The sequence below is a fragment of the Saccostrea cucullata genome, unplaced genomic scaffold (assembly GCF_032062105.1).
Source record: "Saccostrea cucullata isolate Sc308-1 unplaced genomic scaffold, CSIRO_AGI_Scuc_v1 ctg1, whole genome shotgun sequence".
NCBI classification, from domain to species: Eukaryota; Metazoa; Mollusca; class Bivalvia; order Ostreida; family Ostreidae; genus Saccostrea; species Saccostrea cuccullata.
In genome coordinates this window covers 1,222,954-1,245,993 of record NW_026920581.1, presented here as the reverse complement: position 1 = coordinate 1,245,993, position 23,040 = coordinate 1,222,954, and the positions used below count along the sequence as shown (strand labels likewise).

Below are 23,040 nucleotides of genomic sequence, written 5' to 3'. Positions count from 1 at the left end.
TGCTACTGTTTAATTCTCCCCAAGAATTTTTCACTGCATTTTTTTTATTATCCATCTAAAGTATAAAACCTTAAATATCTGATTTAAGCAATTTGGAATCCATTTCCTATCTTCACTAAGTAGGTCTTTTAAAACAGGATTATTATATAATATATATTTAAAATATTCTATGGCATTGTATTTGAAAAAAAAAACAACATTATTTATATGTATCCTCAATGTTCTCCAATATTACACATATAGTTACATTTCCACTACAATACAGATAAATGAAGAAAACAATCTTATTAATTTCCAGATTCTAGCTGTACAATTGTTTAGAAATTGATAGATTCTTGGCAGACTACAAACCTGCACCCATTCGAATGATCCAACGTGTCCATATTTAGAAGCATCCCATAATGCAAACTTCAGAGTTCTTCTTGGTCTGTAACCTGAATAAAATATAGTTTTCTTTCAATTTTAGAAAATACTGTTATGGAAAAAAATCATCAAATTGTTTATTAGAGTTTGTTTCAAAACTACTGCTACTTGTGTAGTTAAAATAATTAAGTTCCCAGGGTAACTCAAAATGATCCGAATAAGAAATAATGATGTTATGGCAAATTAGGATAACCCGTAAAATGCTCATGAAATCCTGTTTTATTAAGTTAAGTGATGATTTACCTTTATTTGAATGGAAGCTGAAGGTGCGTAAGAGTTCCCACAATACAGCATATCCACTGGCCGAGTCTACCCCTCCTCTGTTCCACGAGTCAATATGTGCTCCAATAATAATAAACCTGTCTACAAAAATTCACCATACTTAACATTCTAAATGAAAAACACCTGAAATCCATTAGAAATAAACTAAATTACCATGCTTGAATGATAAAACTCTGTTGATTTGAAAATCTTGGTTGATTAATGCAGGTATTTAATGATAGAATCACAAACTAACCTTTTTCATATTGTCCCTTGATTTCTGCCACTAAATTTGAAATTTTTCTTGGTACCAGGTCTCTTATTACTGTTAAATTCACCAACCTAAAATGGAAGTTTTGGCAAAGTTAGTGTTTTCAGAATTCCTATTTATCTTACCATTTTGTAAACTCAAAACAAATACATTTATTTTGGAATACATAAGATCTGGAATAGACAAGTTTTGCTGTAGGCAATTTCTACTGTGAAAGTTATAATTAATGAACATCATATTAAAGTTGCAGTTACAGCATATCTAGTAAATGTGCATTAATGAATTATTTTCTTACATTTAAGCTTTTATGTATCATCAAACTGTTGATATTTTTTTACATTACAAAACCTTAGCATATTAAATTGATATCTTTGAGATAGTAAGGTTTGACTGTATTTTCTAACTGACCTGTCATCAGTGTGACCAGGCCCTGTTTTGTATGGTACACCCAGACCCCCAATCCAGTCATCTGGTACTGCACTGCCATTCATAGATCTACAGAAATAAACCTAGGTCATATTAAAATGTTTCAAATCAGAAAATCTCAAAATCCCCTCAAAAACCCACAGATATAAGACAAACAAACCTGAGGAGAGATCTGGCGTCGTTGTATGATATGGACTGCACTGGAACTCGGGGACATCCCAGACAGTTATCCTTAGGATTGGGTTGTTGATAAACACCATCTACAAATCACATAACTGCACACATTATCAATGATCTACAATGTTCATTTCAATTACTGAACACAATTCACATAATCCCTTCTTAAAATGTTGCATATATACAATATGTTGGATATATCAAATTCCAATCAAAAATTTACAGTCAAACTCGTGTAATTCAGATATTGTATATTCCGAAATCTTGCTTAATTTGATGTCAGTATGAAGTCATTTCAGTAAATTTAGTTGTTTTAAATGTTGTCTAATCCAGAAAATTGTCTAAATCCAGACAGTTTCTCTGGAACCAGTGGTCACCAGATTAGACTAGTTGTACTGTACAGTAAAACTCGGTTATAACGAAGTCACTGGGTTCTGTGAAATTACTACCCGATATCTAAATTCGTTATATCCATATGAGAAATGCGTAATTTTTTCAGTTGGGGATCAATGAAAGCTTCACTTTATCTGTGAATTCGCAATATCTGTGTTCATATTACACGAGTTTTACTGTATTTATAGTTGCAGTTTACTGTGTAGGTCTTGCTCTCACCTAGTGATGGGTAGCCTGGACTTTGTGGGTCACCCATCAGTGTGTACCTGACGTGGTGGGAGTGGACGGCCCACCCTGGGAGCCACCAGGTGCTGGGGTACACCGCCTCTGTGTTGTTGTTGGCAAAGTCCAGGGGGTCAGGATAAAGTATCACCCCCGCAGCTCCATAATCTTCTGCATGCTTGACCTACAATGATTACTGACTATGAATGTGAAAATCACAACTGAGTATGATAAGTTATGGACAAAGCATCTTCGCTAGCCAAAGGTTTCTGATATGCTACTCTCCTCATGAACCCTTGGCATACGGTGAAGTCAAAAGACGGGATTGTTTTCGTCACGTGGCCTCAAATCAATCAGGTACGCACAGATTGCGACATCGACAGAAATACAGACTCGTGTTTAAAAAAATTAAATCAAAGTTTTTTTTCAAGAATATTTAAGAAGCAATAACTGAGTTATGTTTATTTATTATTTACAGTACAAATCAGAAGCTTCAATATAGATTCTTATTGACACCATATCTATTCATAGAATCGCATGTTATCTTATGGATAGTTGTTTACTTGCATTTTTCATTTCCGAATGAGTGAAAAACGCAAATATCTTTATTTACAAAAACAATTGCTGATTGGTTGACCAATTGAGAAAAAAAAAAACCAACTTCCAAGAACACCGTATTCAAGGGTTCATGAGGAGAGTAGTGTATCAGAAACCCTTGGCTAGCGAATATGTGGACAGAGGGACAAACTAAATAATGTTATTATTACTGGCCTCCCACATTTCTGATGTCTATGATTATTACGGGGGTCCCACATTGCATGCAGGAGTCTAATGATATTGAAATTTTTATTACCACATCCACATAACAATGATTTTTTGTTCACAATTTTACAAGCCATTGAGAGTTTATTTAGATACAGGTTTACATTTTTTAGCAAAATCAGGTTGATGTTGGCCAATTAATGGATTGATGCTAAAAATAATACTGCACTTAATCAGACACTTCTGGTTGTAACACAAAATAAATTGCCCTGTGAAACACTCGCCTCCTTGCTGCAGTATTGATTTACCTTATTCGCGGGGTGGATCTTGCCATATTTGATCAGTACTATGCTGTTGTTGATGGAAACCCCAAGACTGTCTAGAGTATGGAAATCTGTCTTCCTTCCAAAATTAGCAAATACCAATTTCCCCTGCAGCAAAAACATCCATTAAATATTTATCAATCATTAAAGGAAACAAGAAATTAAAGTGTAATGAATTACTGATGTTAGTGCTAAAAATGGTGAACCCAGCGACAGTGTACTCTAAGATTGATTGTTCTGTTCATTGTAAAGAATGCATACATATAGTAAATTAGATTTAGCACTTTTTCTTTCATCATTCAAAATTTATATTGGTGAAGTAACTGAATGATTATACTCTGTAACAGAAATGGGAGAGAGAGAGAGAGAGAAATTAATGGTTTTTATTAAAATTTTATTTTATTTTCAGTCCAATTTTTCATTTTATAATAATATGCAGCAATTACATATAAACGAAATTAGGTACTTTTTCCCACTTTCAATCCAGCCATATACAGCTTCCAAGGAAAAAGACAGAAAGTTGTATACACTTTATACACATGTACAATCTGATTTTGAAAAATTTTTTTCTTTCCTTCTGTACATGTACCAGCAGTCTCATCAATCAAGTATATTTTTTAAACTAAACTAATTACCATGTAAAAGATAAATCATGTAGTTTTTTTTGGAAGGGGTGGGGTGGGGAAGGGGGTACATGTATTCATTTTCTTTCCCATTGATTTTATAAAGAAGCAACAGGAAAGGATAGAACATCTGCTCCAGACTTCAGAAAAAAATGCTAGTCAGATAGGTACTTTTCTTTAGAAATGTTCCCATTCCTTATACACAAAGGATCTCTGTAATTTAATAATTCATTTCTATGTCAGTATCAGTGTACTTAATGGAAATCCCCGAGAAATCGGCTTACGGGATCAACTTTCAGAATTATTGCTGGTGACTCTAATTACCAGAAGGATGGGCCGATATTACCTACAATAAGAAGTCACTGAGGAATATAGTAAGTTTCCTGTGTTGACATAGATATTTTTTTTCAAGAAATATCAAAATAAGGACATACTAAAGTCTCATCAGAGACATCTTTGAAATATTTGCCCGAAGAAAATACTGTCATAAACAAACTGATTTAACTTTTATATATAGATATTTATTTTCCTCATTCAGTGTATAGGAGAACCATAAGCCACATTGCTCACCTGAGTCACCTTGGGCCTGCTTTTCTTTGAAAGAAAATTTTTAAAAGACCCTTCCCCCTTTATTTTGATCATAATCTATTGACAACATGTCAAAGGGATTTGACACAAGTTCCCAAAACTTAGATAGTCCTCTCCCATTATTTCTACAGAACATGGAGTCCTCCCCAAAGGATATAATAATTTAACTGAATTTGAATCCAGATGGATCTAATACAGATTGGTTTGACAATTAGGTAGGTGCATCTAAGGGGGTAATATAAATGGGTGTGACCTGTGGGTAGATGTACCTAAAAAGTAATATACATGTATGTGACAATAATCACCTTCACAGATGCCTCCGGTGAGTACGCATTAAATGGCATCTGCTCCGGATGTTCGGAGGAGAGGTTGAAGCTGGCGTTCCATACAGTGCTGCCGTCTGGCTGTTCCAGGGTTATACTGGTTCTGTTTGGACTCTGCCTGTTAAAGGGAATATATTATTTACTACTATTAACAAAAGCTGTCAAATTGTGATAAAGTGCACTGAAAATAGACCTGTAGTATCTTTATGTCCTAGGTGGCTGAATATGACACATTCTGAATGGGATACGGAGCTAGTGTTAAATTGCAGCACCATGGGAAATGTTATTTGTCATGTTAATAAAGCTGACAATAGCATTTATTCCTGATCAATTAATTTTCCTCTCGTGCCTGACAGTTGATAATTTGACAGAATACATTCCTGGAATACTCAAGCCAGGAATAGAAAGTCAATGTATGAATCTATATATTTTTTAAGGGTCACACTTATGAAAAAAAATTCAGTTTCTATATGTAATGCTTTCTGAGGCGCACACCACAGCCAGTATCTCAACCTTACCTTTTGGTCTCTGGGGTACAAATGCATGTAAAGAGAGTAGGTCCAACTCCATGCACTTAAGTTCTCCCAATTCATATATATCTTAAAAGTTCTCACGATTCATATATATCTTAAAGGTACTTGGACACATATTTGGAGTTAATATTTTCTCATTTTTTCTGTATAATATCACGAATTATATATTTTAATAGCATTTCACACAAAAATTATTTAAAAATCTTATTTCATTTAAAAGTTATTAAAACTTTAAATTTTTTGGCGGGTTTGATTAACACATCCTTGCACTTTCAAAAATCTTAATCCTTAGGAAAAGTGGCAATTTTGATGTGTTTTAATGAGAAATATTAAAACTTTTATCAAGAAAAATAATTTTAAAAAAATGTTAGAAAGCAAAACACCTTCACAAGTATCGTCATTCAACTAAGAGATGACAGGGCTCAGTTCTGTTATTGTTTATATTTAGAATTCACCGGGTGCGTCAAACACATAGGCAGCTTACCACAACTGCACGGATGACAATATATTGTGTGTTTGTTTTGCTTTCGACACAGAGACAGAATTTTCTGGATTATAGTATTAATATTTTTCATTTATACAAAACGAGATTGCCACTTTTCCTAAGGATTAAGAATAAAATTAAACTTGTGAGAGTGCAAGGATATGTACGATATGTCAATCAAACCCGCCGAAAAATTAGAAATTTCAATATCTTTTAAACGAAAAAAAAAATTAATTTTTTTGTAAAATGCTATTAATATATATATATATTATAGAGAAAATAATAACTTCAAATCTGTGTCCAAGTACCTTTATGAATATAAGGTTGGATATAAATGATATTGGAAATAATTTATACATGTTGTAGACAGACAAATTAACACTGAACAAAATACAGTTGAACCTATTTACCTCAAACACCATTACCTCAAATACAAGAGAAAGGTCAAACTGTGTTGGAGTCCTTTACATTTTGACCCTTGTTATCTAGAATTCTGAGATATACTTTATAATATCAAAGTTTGATCTGTCAAGTTTGAGATAACAAGGTTTGCCTGTATATGTAGAGCCACTGTTGAGACACTTACAGAAATGGATATGACAGTAACACTGTGTAGTTTGTCCAGGACAGACCGTCCAGAGGGAAATACTGCCACATGTCGTGTGTACCCATCACCACTTTTAGAGTCGATCCCACGGCAGCAAGTCCAATAGCTGATGTCCATATCCTGTAATAATTAATTTATACATCATGTTATGACAGGGGTTGTCCTTTTGACTTGAGGGTCAAGGAATTTCCCCACCTATAACATTGTATTTTTCCAGTTAAACAAGTACTGATATTTCCTCTGTAAGAGAAGGAACCAGAAGCCCCATTTTACTTTTTAGTGTCCCCTGCTATTTCAGTTCTATGGGAAATAACCATTATGATATACAGGTATATCTAATGACAAACTGCATATCTAGATTTTTTGATCTTGCACATTTTCTAATCTATCCATTTCTTTGTTTTTATTTATATACAATTGGATTCAATTAGCATTGTTTACATCTACAAAACATCGACGTGGGACATGTAAATCCATCCGCAGCATAATCGATCACAACACTATAATAATCCAAGCAAGAATTCAATCATTGTTAATTACAACTGATAGATGATAGCTTGATTGTCTATATGCACAATTATGTCTACATGTAATTGATTATTAGCTATACAAATGCACTATTATAAAGTCATTGTAAAACAGGGACATATAACTATTATGCTAGGATATAGAAAATTCTTCAAGCTTGAAATTTTTGCAATTTTTTAAGGGCCCCCACTCATGGACACGGAAAGACAAAACAACACAAATTGTTTCAATTGAGATATTATCCATTACATTCTGCTTCTTCAAAACTACAGTGCAGACCAAAGGCAAATAACACTAAAAGACCATCTTAAAAAGCGATACTTTTGGTTTTTTAATTAACTGAAGATCTTATAACTTAAGGACCCCCACCCCACTCCAGCAAGTATGATGTAATTACTGGTGTATGTAAATTCAAATTATCTATGAAGAAAAGGAAAGATTTTTGCCTACATCTGTCTCTTGGTAGAATAGTCGAATCATAAACAAAAATTCTGTCTCTTTAAGAAAATATTGAATTCCTACACCAGTATGCCATGAACTACATTTGAATCCTGCTCCTACTCACTTGATGTGATCTTCAATATTGACAATGTCCTGTAGGTCATCTTGTAGACTCTGTCTAATGGAGGGATCATAATCCTGAAAAATAAGTCATATTTATACATTTACAACATCAAAATATGACAAAGATTGTATTAGGAACTAAAATCTACATCTTTTATATTTCTAATGAAAAACATCAAGGTAAAAATTCTCAAAATATGTCGTAAAAAGTACCCTCCTACAACCAGCGAGGAATCTAAATTGGCATTATGAATGAGCATTTGTGTTCCATAGTGATTGAACTTTAAGGTTAATTTTGTTTCAGTGTAAATTTTTGTTACAGGAAAAACAAAACAATCACAACTTCTTTAACTTTTAAATTTATGTAATGGAATGGAATGGAACTGGAAAAGCTGTTTATGAGGAGGGTGTCATTTACCAAGAGGATGCTTCTCAGCCAAAATTTTAAAAGTACAGTCATGAAGAAAAAATGAATGATGAACATAAACCCATAATTTAGTGCAGTTCTTTCTAAAACTAAAACAAAAATATTGCACCTGCCTCTCAAGTGCTTTGCTGTCATGACATTAGAATACAATGGGTTCAATTCATTATCTCTTGTTTGCACAGCAGATTGGTTTGATGATTTTTTTCATTCATCATTGCTAAGTAAATCTCATTTGAAATATGGGCCTAAAAATGGCAACAGTTACATTAAGAGTGCATAATAAAATACTAATTTTGATCTGAAATAGTCCCAAATGTGGTATCAAAAAGAGGTTGTTTTCGTACATCTACATTTCTAACAATAATGTTGGACAGAGATGAAGTCAACACCCCCTTAATCTTACTTAAATGTCTGAGGTTACATAGTACATGTATATTTCATGTTGACATGACTGATCAAATATGGCGTTATTTCATTCTTCACAGAACGTAGTGTTGCTGAGCTTTTGCCCTTTATCTTGTACATTTGTAGTTCTCATATTCACTATAGCACTCCCATAGGACATTGCCACCTCCAAGTATACTGCTATATAGATACGTGTAAATGTCAGCCGCATGGAATTTTTTACTGCAGATTTCATACATATTTAACTAAGAATCAGATAAAATTCCAGACTCTGTAGAAGCATTGGGACATCAATAAGGATCTAGGAATCTAACCACAGCTTTAAAAATTAAGTACAATGTAATACTGTACAGGTGAACTTTGGTATCTTGAACTCGAATATCTTGAACACCATGTATTTGTTGAAGTGATTTGATAGTCCCAACCACTTATTATGCCCCTCTTCAAAGAAGGGAGGGCATATTACTTTGCTGCTGTCTGTTGGTTGGTTTGTCCGTCGGTTGTCGGTAGGTCTGTCTGTTGGTCCACCAAGTTTCCGTTCATTTCTTTGCAGTGGTTGCACATATTGAAATGAAATTTTGTATACAGATTTATCATGAGAATATCTAGGTCAAGTTTGGTTTTGGGTACGATCAAGTCATTTTTTACAGAGTTATGTCCCTTGAACTTAGAAAAAATCCAATTATTTGCAGTTTCTGTTCATTTTCTTCACAGAGGTTGCACATACTGAAATGAAATGTGGTATATATACAGATTTATCAGATGAATATCTGGGTCAAGTTCGGTTTTGGGTACAGTAGCACTATTTTTGATGGTGTTATTCCCTTTTGGACTTAGAAAAATTCCAATTTGGGGGAGGGGGGCATTAGTGTTTTACAAACATCTCTTGTTCTTTAAGTATTTTACCATCGATATCTTGACCTTGGTCCCATAGAGTTTGAGAAAATGAGATTTGACTGTACTTCAAGTTTTTCTTTCATTTGCATCTCAAAAATGTTCACTCACTTGCTCCACTCAAGATGAAACATAAGGGTGTTCATGAAATAATGAAATAAGATAACTATCTTTTGGTCCTAAAGAAAGACAGCTCCTCACTTGGATCAAATAAACGGAAAAATAATAGCAGAAATTAATCTGTGAACATTACGAAAAGTAGAAACATTGTGTAATCTCACTTAATATCTGAATGTTTTTGTTGCTTTCAGAGTGCAACTCCATTAGTATTTGAGCCTTCTCCCTCCCTATGGAGATTTCATCATTTCATATGATATAATCTAGCCTTTAATGCAACACATCATTTCAACCTTCAGCAAAACCTTCAGCAAAATATCCCCACAGCACAATGCCCCTAACAATCCCTCAGTATTGACAAAACAAAAGCAAAGTGACAGGACAGAAAAATGATGGAATTCAAAAATCAAATTTAGAGGCCAAGAACAAGTGATCTCTTCCACCCTTGAGATGTTGTGTGCCATAAAATGAATTCCAAACTCAATTATCAGGAAGGTCAGAGGCATTGTTTGAAAGACAGGGCTATTGATCGTGGAAAACCCTCAAAATCTGGTCTCCCTTTCACAGCTCCCATGCGAGTAGTATATACTTATAAATCATATGCAGCAAGCCTTCGGGCCATTCAGAATTAGGTCCCAGTCCAATTCCTCATCCTGGGCTATTGTTTTATATTTTTGGAGTGTCTGTACATTATTTTGATTGAGATGTATTACGGCCTGATCAAATTGCTCTCTACATCTCTTTGATTGTTAGCCATGATTCCTAATGCACGTCTCTCATAAAGCTGAATTACTGGTCGCTTAAACTGAGAAAAGCGAAGCGATAGAAAACAAGATCTGATACTTCTAAAAACCTTGTTTTCGGGGCAAAAAAGACACTGGCAAGTAAGACATATGTACCAGAAATCTTATTTACTGAATCCCCATTGTCTATAGAAAAACCAGCACACAGTGTATCATAAGGAAGGGCCCAACTTTTCATTGATTCATAAAAACTTCCAATGGCTGCCATAGCCATATATAATGAAACAAGACTTGGAGCAATTTATGGCATGCGTAACTAATATTTTAGATTAGTCGGACATCTTCTGCGCCAATTCTCCTCACAGCTATGCTTAAATTGCAAAAGGGTTACTCACAGGAACTTGAATTTTGAGACAGAGGCACCTCTGTTTTTCCCAGCATGGTTCCAGAGTCTTCTGGCAGCCTCTGTAAGTTACTTGAAGTAGATTAATTTCCATAGCATTACCTCAGGTAATGACATAGGCCTACATGTGAACACTCCAGTTTTATGTAAAAGCTTTTGTGTATGCTGTGCTATAACAAGCTCTGTCACACTGTTTCTTTCATTTAGAACTTAGCAAATATTCTCTCATTTATGGCTCTCATTCCACAATCTTGCAAAATTTTCATGATTTTTCCTTAACATTCATCCTACTAAATAATCAATATGCAAAAATTCTATCAACCTGATTGAAAAAGTAGAGCCATGTTTGGAGTCTTTGGTACCTGACTGAATACACTACATAAATATAAAGTTTGGATAAAGGGCAAAGGAAAATATGCTTCACACAGAAATCTGGTATGTCCTTGACTTTTGACCTACAAACTTGCATTGTTCAAGGTCATGGCACAGCCTTCACATAATTCTATTTTTACACATGCAGTGCTGATTTTTTTTTACCTTGACCTTTGATCTTGAAATTGGTACAAGATCAATGCAAACCCTACATGCGTAGGCATCTTTGGGAAAAGTTTTGTGCACAATTTGGAAAAGGGGAGGTAAAAATATATTCTGGGCAAGTGCTGTAAGACAAAATAGACAAAAGGAAAGATGATTGGACTGATAATTAATTACTGTAAATGACTAAATGCCATATTTTGTTGAAGTATAAGGAAGAAGTGTTTTCCATACTACTTGCATTAAAGTTGGTTTAGACCTTGACCTTTGACACTAGGATGAGGAAATTAAAAGAATGAACCTCTGCTATTGGTTAACTATTGTTGTCTTTGAATTTCTGGTATGATGCAATATTTTGAACTGTGGAAATTTTTACTTGATTTTATTTGGAAATGCTTTTGTTTTGTGAACTCTTCATACAACAAATTGGTTTAGGTTTTATTGCATTTAAAATACATGTTACTACTCAATGTGACCATAATGTCTTCACAAGTGACTTCTTATTAGAGGTATTCAACAAATCAGATGCAAGGGGAAAAGATGGACCATGAGACCAAAATCCTAAAACAGGGACCAGGTTCAGCTACTGGTATATTTGTCTTCTGTCAATTTTCTTTCAAGTAATATTTCTCCATGTCTCTTATCCTTGAGAAAATAGGCTTCTTTACAAAACTAAGAAATCTCAAGGTTAATGCAAAGACAGCTGAGACATGACATACAAAGTAAAAGTAATAAATTCTCTGTAGTTTCATAGAATGAAGAAAATTGTGCAGCAGATGCAATTTGATCTACAGTTTACAGTGATGCATTGTGTACATCATGCTGTATTGATTTTATTTTAGAGTTTTTTAATCCCATAGGTACAAGAACTCCAATCTTGAGCTCATTATTGCTTTAGGCAGACTTTTAAACAATAGTTCATAATTTCAATGTTAGTTATACCCCCCGCTTGAAAAGCGGGAGGGTATATAGTAATCGTTAATTCCGTCCGTCCGTCTGTACGTCCGTCCGTCTGTCCGTCCGTCCGTCTGTTACGCTTTGGGGTACCCATCTCTTATCCGCAACTCCTCTCATACCACTGAATGAAATTTGATGAAACTTTCACAGAATCTTTATTACATATTGCCATTGTGCACCTCCTATTTTACTTTTTGATCCGACACATATTTTGGGTTTCCCGGCCACAGGAAAACATGGACTTTTTCACCAGTTATAACCATATGGGAAGCGGGGGGTATCATTTAGTGAGCTCATCGCTCACAGTACCTCTAGTTTTTGTTATTCTTTTTTTGAAAATTGATAAAGAAAAGGAAATGATCTAAGGTTATTTGATGATGTGAAAGAAAGTTGGAGCATACTAGGAGGCATTTCAAATTTGTTTTTCAAATGTCAGATCAGGAAAAAAGTAAAGATACAAAGCTTTGGACTTAAAAAAAATATAATCATCATTTTATTAAATGCTTGTGGACTGTATATCTTTGTATGAAGCTTTATAAGGTTAATGAATCTCTCAATTTCTCCACAAACTGAAAACCTGAAAATGAAAACATTTCAGAACTTTTTGCTCACCTGGTAAATTCTTGGAATGGGCATGGGTGTAGGTGTGTTTAAGGGAGCAATGTATTTTTCATGTATATTTCTTCTTATGACGTAACCGATGATAAGACCGACAAAGAAGCAGACAACAAGAAGCAGGACTTTGAGGACGTTTCCTTTCCTGCCAGAGAAGAACTCCACAAGTCCGGGAGACGCTGGGTTGTCGAAGTGACGGTATTGAATGTCTACGTTGTCAGATTCCGCATCCCACCGTGACACCTGTCTGCCCGCCACATACTTCCCCTTTATTGGCATCCTGAAATGTAACAATTTACAGTGTCACTCAAATGTTTGATATTATTTCTGGCGGCTTAAATAAAGAACTTGGGTATCTTGAACACTGCTAATTTGAAGATGGTTATTAGTTCACACAATAAAGTACCTGTCAAAAGACACACACCTACTGTGTGAAATTTACACTCAATTGGTGAAATTGGGACTGTGTTTAAATGTCACAATATTAGTCTCAATATTGATATCAGAAATCTTGGACATTTTAGAGGTTTTTCGTCTGTTCCATTAAGCATGCACTAATAAGGTTTGACTGTATTATATATACCGGTACATATATATACCATGAATAATACAACACCATTATCTTTCATGAATTCATTCCAAAAACTTAAGAAAAAATATAATAGTAAATCATGGTTACAGTGAACATGCTTATAATGAATTCACAATTGCAACAAAGTTATTTTTTTTAATCCCTGTGCTTTTAAAAGTTTTGTAACCTTAATAGTTTCAAATGCACTTGTTTCCATATTTTACCCTATCTGACAAGTAATACAGAAAGGAAAAACAGTGAAATCTGCCGGAGCATTCCAAACAGATAAAAAATTGTTAACTTTACAAGAGAAACCTGTAAACTCAACCACATTGCAACTCACCTGTCAGAAAACACTGACACCAATTCAGTCGTCATAATGATTCATCCGAGAGGAACAAAGTTAATTATCTCCCCTTATTAGATCACGACCTCATATATATCACCCAGGGTTCAATTGATTGAGCCAGACAGCCCTGCTCTCTTTCATACATCTTTCTGGTTGCAACAAAAGTCAGACATTGCAGGGGAAGGATGAGCCTAGCTACCTTAAAGCTCTGCCTCTTGCAAGATTTCCCAATAATCTATGATTCTTGTTCAACAACGATACGAGCATAGTGACATGTTATGCCAACAAATACAATGCACTGCAATCATTTTCTTTTTTTGATGTGAATATTCATGAACTTTAATAGGATATTTCCAGAAATGGGATTTAACTCTCGTGGGGGAATTTATTGGCACTGTCTATCATATCAGCACACACCATAATAAGAGAAAACAAAGCCTATAGGCTTTATTCGGTAGTCTGGAAGCTCCGACAATATTTGACCAGAGAATACGTTAAAACCAATTTAGTGGGGGGAAAAAACTAGAGGCAATTTTAGATTGCTAATTTCAATTAAAAATACTTCAGGCTGAAAATCAATTCTGTTCAAATTAAGGCAGAGACAACATCATTACCTTAATTTACTTCCTGACAATACAGACAATTTTATTACAATTTGTTTTACAACAACTTTAGATGTTCAACACTTTTTAACTTGTTCATTTTACTCATTTTTCAAAGCAATTAATCATTGTTTAAGAATGCCTCCCTTAAAGTACCAAAAATTCATTCAATTCATACACTTAGAAAAATGAACAGAAAACAAAAAAAAATATTCTCTTAATTTACTTAACAAATAGAAAGCTTGCAATTAATTGAAGAAAGGATGCTTACACCTATCCAACATAGTTATCCACACACAATAAATTCAGAAAGAAAAAAAGGAATATACCGGTATCAAGAAGCAAATATTTTGAAAAATAGCAAATTGTTTTGGGGCGTCTAAGCGAGGGGACATCAAAGATGAATGGGTGGGTGTTGTGGGGGTAATGGCAAATCAAAATACAGAATCTTATATCCTTGGTAGGGGGAGTGAGCCCAGACATTGATTAAAATGAGAACCCATTTCATTGAAAAGTGGCCTGGGCTTTTAAAAACTGATCATGACACCTCTAAATCATCCTACCTAGTGGCATTACTAATACTGTATGACATCATTAGGTTAGTGACATTACTAGGATGGTATGACATCATAAGCTGCTAGTTACACTTCCACGTTAAAAACAATACTGGTGCATGTCTTGTACGCCAGTAAGAGGGAAATGAAAATCAGTGACAAGTGACATTAAGTTTACTATCATCCCATTAGTTGTGTTGGTCAATCTGTCAGCAGAATTATTAAGTGGACCATGGTTTACTTGCATTTAAAAGCCATAAGAAATCTCTGCAATCCCAAGTTTCTAATTTCCTGTTGCCATTACTCTATCATTGGAGGTTTGATCTAGCCATAAAATGTGCTGTTTTTGGATGAAGAATGGTCTTAATTCATTGAATCTCCTTCAGTGTGAATAATGCATGTTGCATTATTATGTAAATTGGTCATACAAACATCATTAATTCCACTGGGATAATGCACAATCAATAAACTCATAGTAATATAAAGTGGCATTGCAAAACCTTCAAAGACGTGTGAAAAGCTCAATTGCTTATGAAATAAGACATTTAGTTGGAGAGCAAATAAATCACTCTTTTTATGGCTTACCTCTTTGGCTCAGCAACACCTCTATAACATCAATTTCTGTAGAGCAATCAGGGATTGTACTTTGCTGGTTAAATTCATAGTTGCATGTTTACCAGTGAATCCACCTTCTACAGAAAATAGCCTTTTCCTTCAGATATGCTTAATTAACAGTTCGGATTGGCACTTTAAAGTGTTTGCTCAAGAAGAATTATTGGACACTTAGATAATGAACATATGGTTAAGACAATGATATTCACAGTAGCTAAGCCTGACTTTCTGTTACTCTAATACTGGTATAATAGTTTTACCATACAAAAGCACCATGCAAAGGGTATATACATGTACATCAGTAAAGCAGAACTCTACTGAACCTGAATTGCACTTATTAAGTAAAACATTATTATAGTAAATCTCAAAGATCACTTAATAGAACAGCCAAAATCACTTTGCAATATCTGTCATTTGTTATATAAAATTGATTTTTCATTATTTTTTTGCATTTCTTGGTGCCAAAATATGAGGCTTCATTAGGTAAGATTTCATGTAAAGACAAATTGCATTAAGCACCTCTTATGCAGAGCATTGCAAAATTGAACCAAAGTCTCTGCTAAGTCTGTACCTCTACTGGGTTTTTTCTTTTCACTAAGAAGGGAGACAAATATTACTGTAAATCTACAGCAGTTCAAATAAAGAAAATATTGACCTTTGGATTACCAGAAGACTCTGTGTGTCAAGTTTTATTAAAACTGGACAAAAATCAGTATCGAGGAACACTGCCTTTTTTAACATTTGTCAAACAAATATACAAAAGTATATACATTGTATACCTTAATGTAAGTCCATTTGTATACCATTTAAAAAAAATTCCATATGTATTCTTTATAAATCTATTATTGCCCACTGTAGCTCCATCCTATCCCCAGTGATGAAGATTTGAACAGACTTCAACATTCACAACATGGAGATACTTCCATATAAAAGAGATTTTTCAGTATTTTTGAATGTTTTTCAATGTCTCCACATCAATATCAAGAGGTCCTGCTTTGAGTTATCTAGAATACACTACCTATGTTGTTCCTTAGAAGATGATTTTTTACAGATTTTTATTAAATATATACCAATGGAAAAGTTTGATTGATCGAAGTGGTCCCACCCTATCCACATAGGGCATGATTTGAACAAACCTGAATCCACACCATATCAAGAAGCTTTTTATACAAGTTTCATCTTTCCTGTCTCAGTGGAGAAGAAGATTTTTGAATGAACCTACCCAATTTTTACCTTTTCTTAATAACCCCCTTTGGAAGATACATGTATGTGGTCCTTCATTTGAAAAAATGAATCTTTTTTATCTTAGAACATTCTGTGACAACTTTGGTGGAAGAACCTGGCCCAATGGTTCTGGAGAAGATGACCCATGAAAGAGAAGACATATATGAAAATGTAGGTCAGCTCCAGTCTCCATAGCAAGTCAAGTATAGTGTCCATCTCTATAGGTAATAATTCATGCTACTTAGAAACAGGTATGGCTTCCTAAGGAATGGACTTGCTCAAACATTTTAAATCCGAGAACTCATTTGGAAAGTAGAGGTCAATTCCAACCAGTAGGATCCTAGTTGCATCATCCATGATGCAAGTTGGTCCAAAGGGGGCTTATTTCCTTGAGCATGCACTTCTTCCATCTTCCATACTTTTCCCCCTATAATTACTCATCTTGAAGACAACTGGTCAGAGACAGTATCTAAAGCAAATTTGGTGGTGTTCATCCAATGATGCATCATTCTAATAGGCTTGGTGCAGTCAGAGCACATAGTTATTAGTAATTGAGAAGGAACTTGCTCCTAGAACTTTTCCTGACCTCCTGTCTTGAAAACGTAGGTCAAATCTAGCATCTGAAGTCTGTTAGTGCCCATCCCTAGATGGTGATAGTTATTTGGGAATGAGTTTGCTTCCATAATTGGGATGCCAATATTAAAGCCAATGTGGCAGACATAGCATAAGCTCATCTTTGTAGAGGTAGGATAAAGTGTGTAAAATTAAATTTGGTCCATAACTTTGCATCAAAATTGTTTTAACTCTTGATAAGTAAGCACCTCTAACAATGAGCTATCCTAAGACAAATCTTACCAAACTATACCAATGCATGTTAACAACAGTAAATTGAATTAAAGTATTAAAAATCCAATTTTCTAAAAATTTATTAATGAATGTATACTGAGAGAGCATCAAATATAACTATCTAAAGAGCATCAATTCATTGATACATGTACCTGTTTGACCGAATTCTGTTAAAGTAAAGTAATGAAATTCTAATTAATGCTTATGCTTAAAAAGCTAAACATAGAACAATATTAAGTGGGAATCTCTGAACCCATCAAGGAAAAATGGAAATTTAACATTTCTTCAGCAATCAAAAGGCCATCACATCGGAATGGTGTTCAAATGGGCAAGTAAACAGGGGAAAGACAATAGCTACAATGGGACTAAGGCATCGAACTGCTGAAATATTCATCAACTATTGTACACACCATTAATTATCTGCGAAATGAATCCCCAATTAAAATCAATGCACAGGTAATGAAAGATGAATCATTTGGGAGAAAATGAGAATTGAATGGTGCCTTGGATATGGAGAATGATCCGAGAAAGGCTTTCTCGTTGGATATTGTTTCCATGTTATCACTTCTGAAGTTGGAGCCATCAAATTTCGAACAGCAATAAAAATTAATGACAATGATGTTTGTGATTAATGTTTGTGATACCCAACAAACACTTTCTTTAATCATATCAAGTGCAAAAACGGGTTTTTAATGTACGCGTTCCTTAACTAAACAGACTCCATCATTGTTGCAAAATATGCAATATAAATGTGCATTTTACATGAAAATCCATTTATGTGTACTGACTGTCTAGCAATTTTCTTTGCCATGACTAGGACAACTAAAATTGCTTAAATTTACAAATTACTTCAAAAGTGCAAAAATTTATGAACGGCGCTTTTGAAGAATTTAAATTGCACAAACTTCTAGCAGTAGAAATTATCCTTTTCTATATGGATCACAAGAGAGATGATTATAGTGACTTTTGAAATTTACAAAATTATTCTAAAGAAGAATTAAAGAACAATTAAAGAATGGATTTCATTTTTTGTTAAACTTAAGTTATCAAAATTTAAAATAAGAAAAAACAAGATGTGTTTGTGAAACACGAAGCACCCAGCGGCAACAAAATTCGAAAAAGCTATTTTTTGCATACAGGTCACATTCAAGGTCTCAAGGTAATTGACCTTGGTGTCATTTGGAAGAGGTGAATTAGTGGAGTATGCATACCAAATATGAAATCTCTATCTTCCATGGTTAAAAGTTGTGGCGTTAGTTCAAAAAAGCTTTTTTTCAACATATAGTTCACAAGAAAGGGCACAAGGTCATTGACCTTTGTGTCATTTGGAAGAACTGAATTAGTGGAGTAAACATACCAAATATGAAGTTCTATCTCCTATGGTTTAAAAGTTATGGCAAAAGTTCGAAAAACTATTTTTACCATATAGGTCACTGTCAACGTCACAAGGTCATTGACCTTGGTGTCATTTTAAAGAGCTTAATTAATGGAGTATACATACCAAATATTAAGTCACTATCTCTAACGGTTCAAAAATTATTGCGAAGGTTAAAGTTGACAACAGACAGAACGACAAACAGGCAAACAAATAAACAGACAGTACAAAAACAATATATGCCCCGATCTATTAATAAGGGTGCATAAAAATCATATAATGCAAGCCTATTGAAACTATAAAACACACTTTGCTTATATTTTTTCTGCCTCAGAATTATCATATCGAATCTTTAGAATTATTTTACAAGAGAAACCAATTTTTTTTTATCTTGACTTAAGGGCAGCTAGATAGAAAAATTGTTTTCTTTCAAAATGAAAATATTAACATCCACATACATGCTATACCTGTAAATAATTTAATTTCACTTGTATCAAGCAATTTCATTGGCTGAATCATTCAGAGTAACATATAACATTTTGTATAACATAACTTGCCTACGTCACAATGATTTACGTCAAAAACGTATTACTCCGCTTGACGTTACTTTTAAAATAATGCTCATTTTGAAGCCCTTTTCCGGGGGAAATAATTGTCTCATTATCTATATAGAAATTAAATTATAAGGAATGAAGCTAATTTCAACTTATGTTATCCGATATAACAAAACTTGGGGCAGTTTACGCTTTCTTATAAACCGCTTCGCGGTTTATGAAGTGGTTTATAAAGCGTAAACTGCCCCAAGTTATGTTATATCGGATAACATAAGTTGAAATCAGCTTCATTCCTTAAGTAAAATGAATATACGTTTAGCAGCAAAAGTCTCAGTTTTTCACCTAAGTTTTTCAAAGTTCTATACAATGACAAAAAAAATTTGTATAGGTTAAAATGATGATGGCAATTAAATACCTGGTAGGAAAAAATTCTAAACATCATAAAAAGTTTTTTTAAAAATATATTTCAAGCTTTGATCATTAATGAATTTCAACTATAAAAATAAAAATTCCAAAAAACTATGCTGGTCAATCTATGCATACAATTTTTTGTTTACATCGATAAAAATTTATCAGTATATACCTGTAACTGTCTGGCCTGTTGTTGGAGTAACTGATTCCAAACACCCGACTCCCTCCCCTCAGAATAAGCACAGAACTCATGTTATCTCACATCTCAACTGAGAGCCCAGGTCCTTGTCACCACTCACTAAACTATCTCCAATCTTTATATCCCCCACCAAATAATAAATCACTGAGCCCTTAATTTGGTCACATTTAAAAAGAGGTTCTGATAGATGATCAATATAATATTCCTGAGTCCTTCTTAACAGAAACTGATAATTCATAAAAACTACCAAGTCTACATTTCATGTTTATCTGGAACATGCAGCAAATAAAGATAGTCTGTTTCTTTTTTTTATTATTATATAGGAAGGGAATACAAGATATATGCTTTTGTCTTGCATCCAAACATCAACTGAAGATGTTCTAGTGGAAGAAATATTCCCCTCTGGGGCACACTCCAAATATGGTTTATTTCAAAATTGCTGCATTAGACATATGCTGCATGTATATATATACAAAATATAGTGCTATGTACATTACTTCTATGCAATTCACTGGACAGGAGCTAAATCCCATTTCCTTTCAATTTTAGTCACTGCATCTTGCAATGTAGCTCTCTATCAAATGAGGCGATTTACAGACTTATGCTTTCAATGCATAAAACTTGCACAGATGTACCACATGAACAGGTCTGGTTTATATAGCTATTGTAATAACTTAAAGATAGAAATAAGCCTCGACACTTGTAAAATTTTTCTTTCTTTTTTTTCTTTTTGCAAGACTTGTAACTGTTTTGTCAAATACTTTTTTTTTAGGTTCATCACCCAGCTACAGGTCAAGGTCAAATTTATCCATATTTCTACCACTGTATGTCTGAAAGTACTAAACAAATAGAATAATTAAAGTGGGATGGGGCATGGAAATTAAGTATATCCTAAAAAGACCTCTTTTCTCATCCTTTTTTAATCAAGTACCCGTAAATTATTACTAATGTTGTTTTTTTTTCATAGACACCTCCACACACATTCATTAAACAGGGGCCAACTTTACAATATTTATATAATAGTGTTGCATTATGCATTTACTTATATGCCTAAATAGTAGGCAGGGTTTGACACATGGTGCACGAGCCGGAAAATATCGGTGCTTACACAGCGCACTCGTAAGAACTCATTCAAAATCTTCATGCTAAAATTGTTTGCATGCTTAGTTATTTTAGTTACTAGTATTTTCTCTAAATAAGTCGGGATTTTCTGTCCCAAAGCAACTCATCTTTATTTTCTGTTTTGTTAGTAAGCCTTATTTGTTTGCAGATGTCGATTCTCATTGATAATTTTCTTTTACAATTCCTTCAATCAAGCGTCATATGACCCTATGAAATCAGTTCATCTAACGATCTGTATGTAATTAGTTTGAAAGTTTGTTGTACACATTAATCTAAAGTTCCTTAGAATAATATAACTGTTTTCAAATAATATTTGTCTATTTTCTCCTTCTTGTGTCAATTGTATAAATTAAGTTTATATATTTAACAAAATTCTACCAATCAGTGATCGTCTCTGTGGCGTAATCGATAAGGCATCCGACTGGCAATCTCATGGTCCTGAGTTCGATCCCCAGCATGTGCTTTGAAGAATTTTATTCAGTAAATAAAGCCGTGCACTATTTCGGCATAGTATGTTAAGGAGGCTGGAGGGTCAACAATTTAACCACAAAGTAACCACCAGATTTCACTTATTTTTTTAGATATGGTATCTTAAGCTGTCAACTTTCATTTGACAAAGAAAAAAATCATAAATTTTAGTTTTAAATTTTGATCATTTTCTTTATCTTTATATGGAGCTCTCCTTTTAAAGGAGATAGAAATAGTCTGAAAATGGCTGCCACCCCCCAGCCTCGTTAACGCTATATAAATCCTTAGACCACTATGCGAGAATAGTAGGAATTATGGGTTATATAGAGACAAACTGACAGGAAGCATAATAATGCATGATATGCTTCATTCCCTCTTTTCTTTGAATGACCTCATTCTTGCAATTAATCTAATGATTTGTACATAAATTATCTTTCCCCCATTTATTTCATTACCAACAAACATTTAACTGTTAACTGTTCTCTGTAATTTGATTGTATCAAAATAACACTGTGGAAATGACCTTTTAAGGGTGCGGAAGGACTATTTGAAGAACCAAACAACATAATCCTGAACATAGAATTGCACAAACATCAAGCCTCATGTGGACTTTCAGACAATTACTTGTAAATTTCTGGCTTTTTCGAGTCAATTACAGATTGGAAATGACAACAGTTTTTAGTCAAAAGCCATTATGTTTCCTAATGACTCCCATATTGCGTAACTGTCCATTTTTTACAGCTTTGATTAAAATTAAAGTACATTTTATATGAATTTAATCCAACTTAAATGGAAAAGTTTTTCCTAACAACAAAGCAATAATGATGTAGGGTCTGCCTTAATTGATTTAACACTAACACTATTTTATTATTACTAATCTTGAATCCATAAGTTTCAAATAATCAATGATTCATAATTGCCTAAGTTTTCCTTGATTCTAACTGTACTTTTGAGCAAGGACATCTAGGCAAAAAAAATGAAATTAATTTCCAAACAAAAAAGCAAAACCAAAACTACAACAACAAAAAAACATCAGTAGAAAATGCAATAGTATGTTAAAAAAATTCTGGTATACAACATGTACAATTCTACCAAATTTAGCATTTCCAACAATCTTTTGAATTTCCCATGGGTACCAATTGTGCCCCATTATTAGCAAACCTATTATTGTATTCATATGAAGCAGAATTTTTCCAAAATCTTATATGTGGAAAAAAAAACCTTACTGTGGCCTTCAACTCGAATTTAAATATATCAACGACATATTTTCAATTAACAATGGTTATTCATATCCTGGTGAGCTTGAGATAAAAGATACCACAGAACCTAACACATCTTCATATTTGGATATTTTACTTGAAAAAGACATTCATGTTAATCTAACAACCAAGCTTTATGATAAACATGATGATTTTAACTTTTCAACTTCCCTTACTTATGCAGCAATTTACCATCATTACAAGGAGCACACGGCTGGTGTGACTGGTCGACAGGGGATGCTCACACCTCCATGGCACTTGATACCAACTCTGATGTTTTAGAGGTGCATG

The 23,040-nt window shown here is 33.9% G+C and overlaps 1 protein-coding gene across 2 annotated transcripts in view; it reads right to left on the bottom strand.

The window, feature by feature from the left end:
* Positions 1-23,040, bottom strand: part of LOC134252356 (putative N-acetylated-alpha-linked acidic dipeptidase) — a 69,077-nt gene that overhangs the window by 12,392 nt on the left and 33,645 nt on the right. The window contains exons 1-12 of one of the 2 annotated variants that reach the window (XM_062734813.1): positions 13,518-13,744; positions 12,601-12,883; positions 7,510-7,583; positions 6,396-6,536; positions 4,775-4,910; positions 3,244-3,366; positions 2,171-2,357; positions 1,542-1,641; positions 1,364-1,450; positions 941-1,026; positions 667-786; positions 352-434 (exon numbers count right to left, since the gene is read on the bottom strand). In XM_062734813.1, coding sequence (XP_062590797.1) covers positions 352-434; positions 667-786; positions 941-1,026; positions 1,364-1,450; positions 1,542-1,641; positions 2,171-2,357; positions 3,244-3,366; positions 4,775-4,910; positions 6,396-6,536; positions 7,510-7,583; positions 12,601-12,883; positions 13,518-13,552 — 1,455 coding nt within the window. In that variant the 5' untranslated portion in view covers positions 13,553-13,744. Of the gene's footprint in view, positions 1-351; positions 435-666; positions 787-940; positions 1,027-1,363; positions 1,451-1,541; positions 1,642-2,170; positions 2,358-3,243; positions 3,367-4,774; positions 4,911-6,395; positions 6,537-7,509; positions 7,584-12,600; positions 12,884-13,517; positions 13,745-23,040 lie in introns of those variants that run through there. The other variant, XM_062734822.1, reaches the window with a different exon arrangement.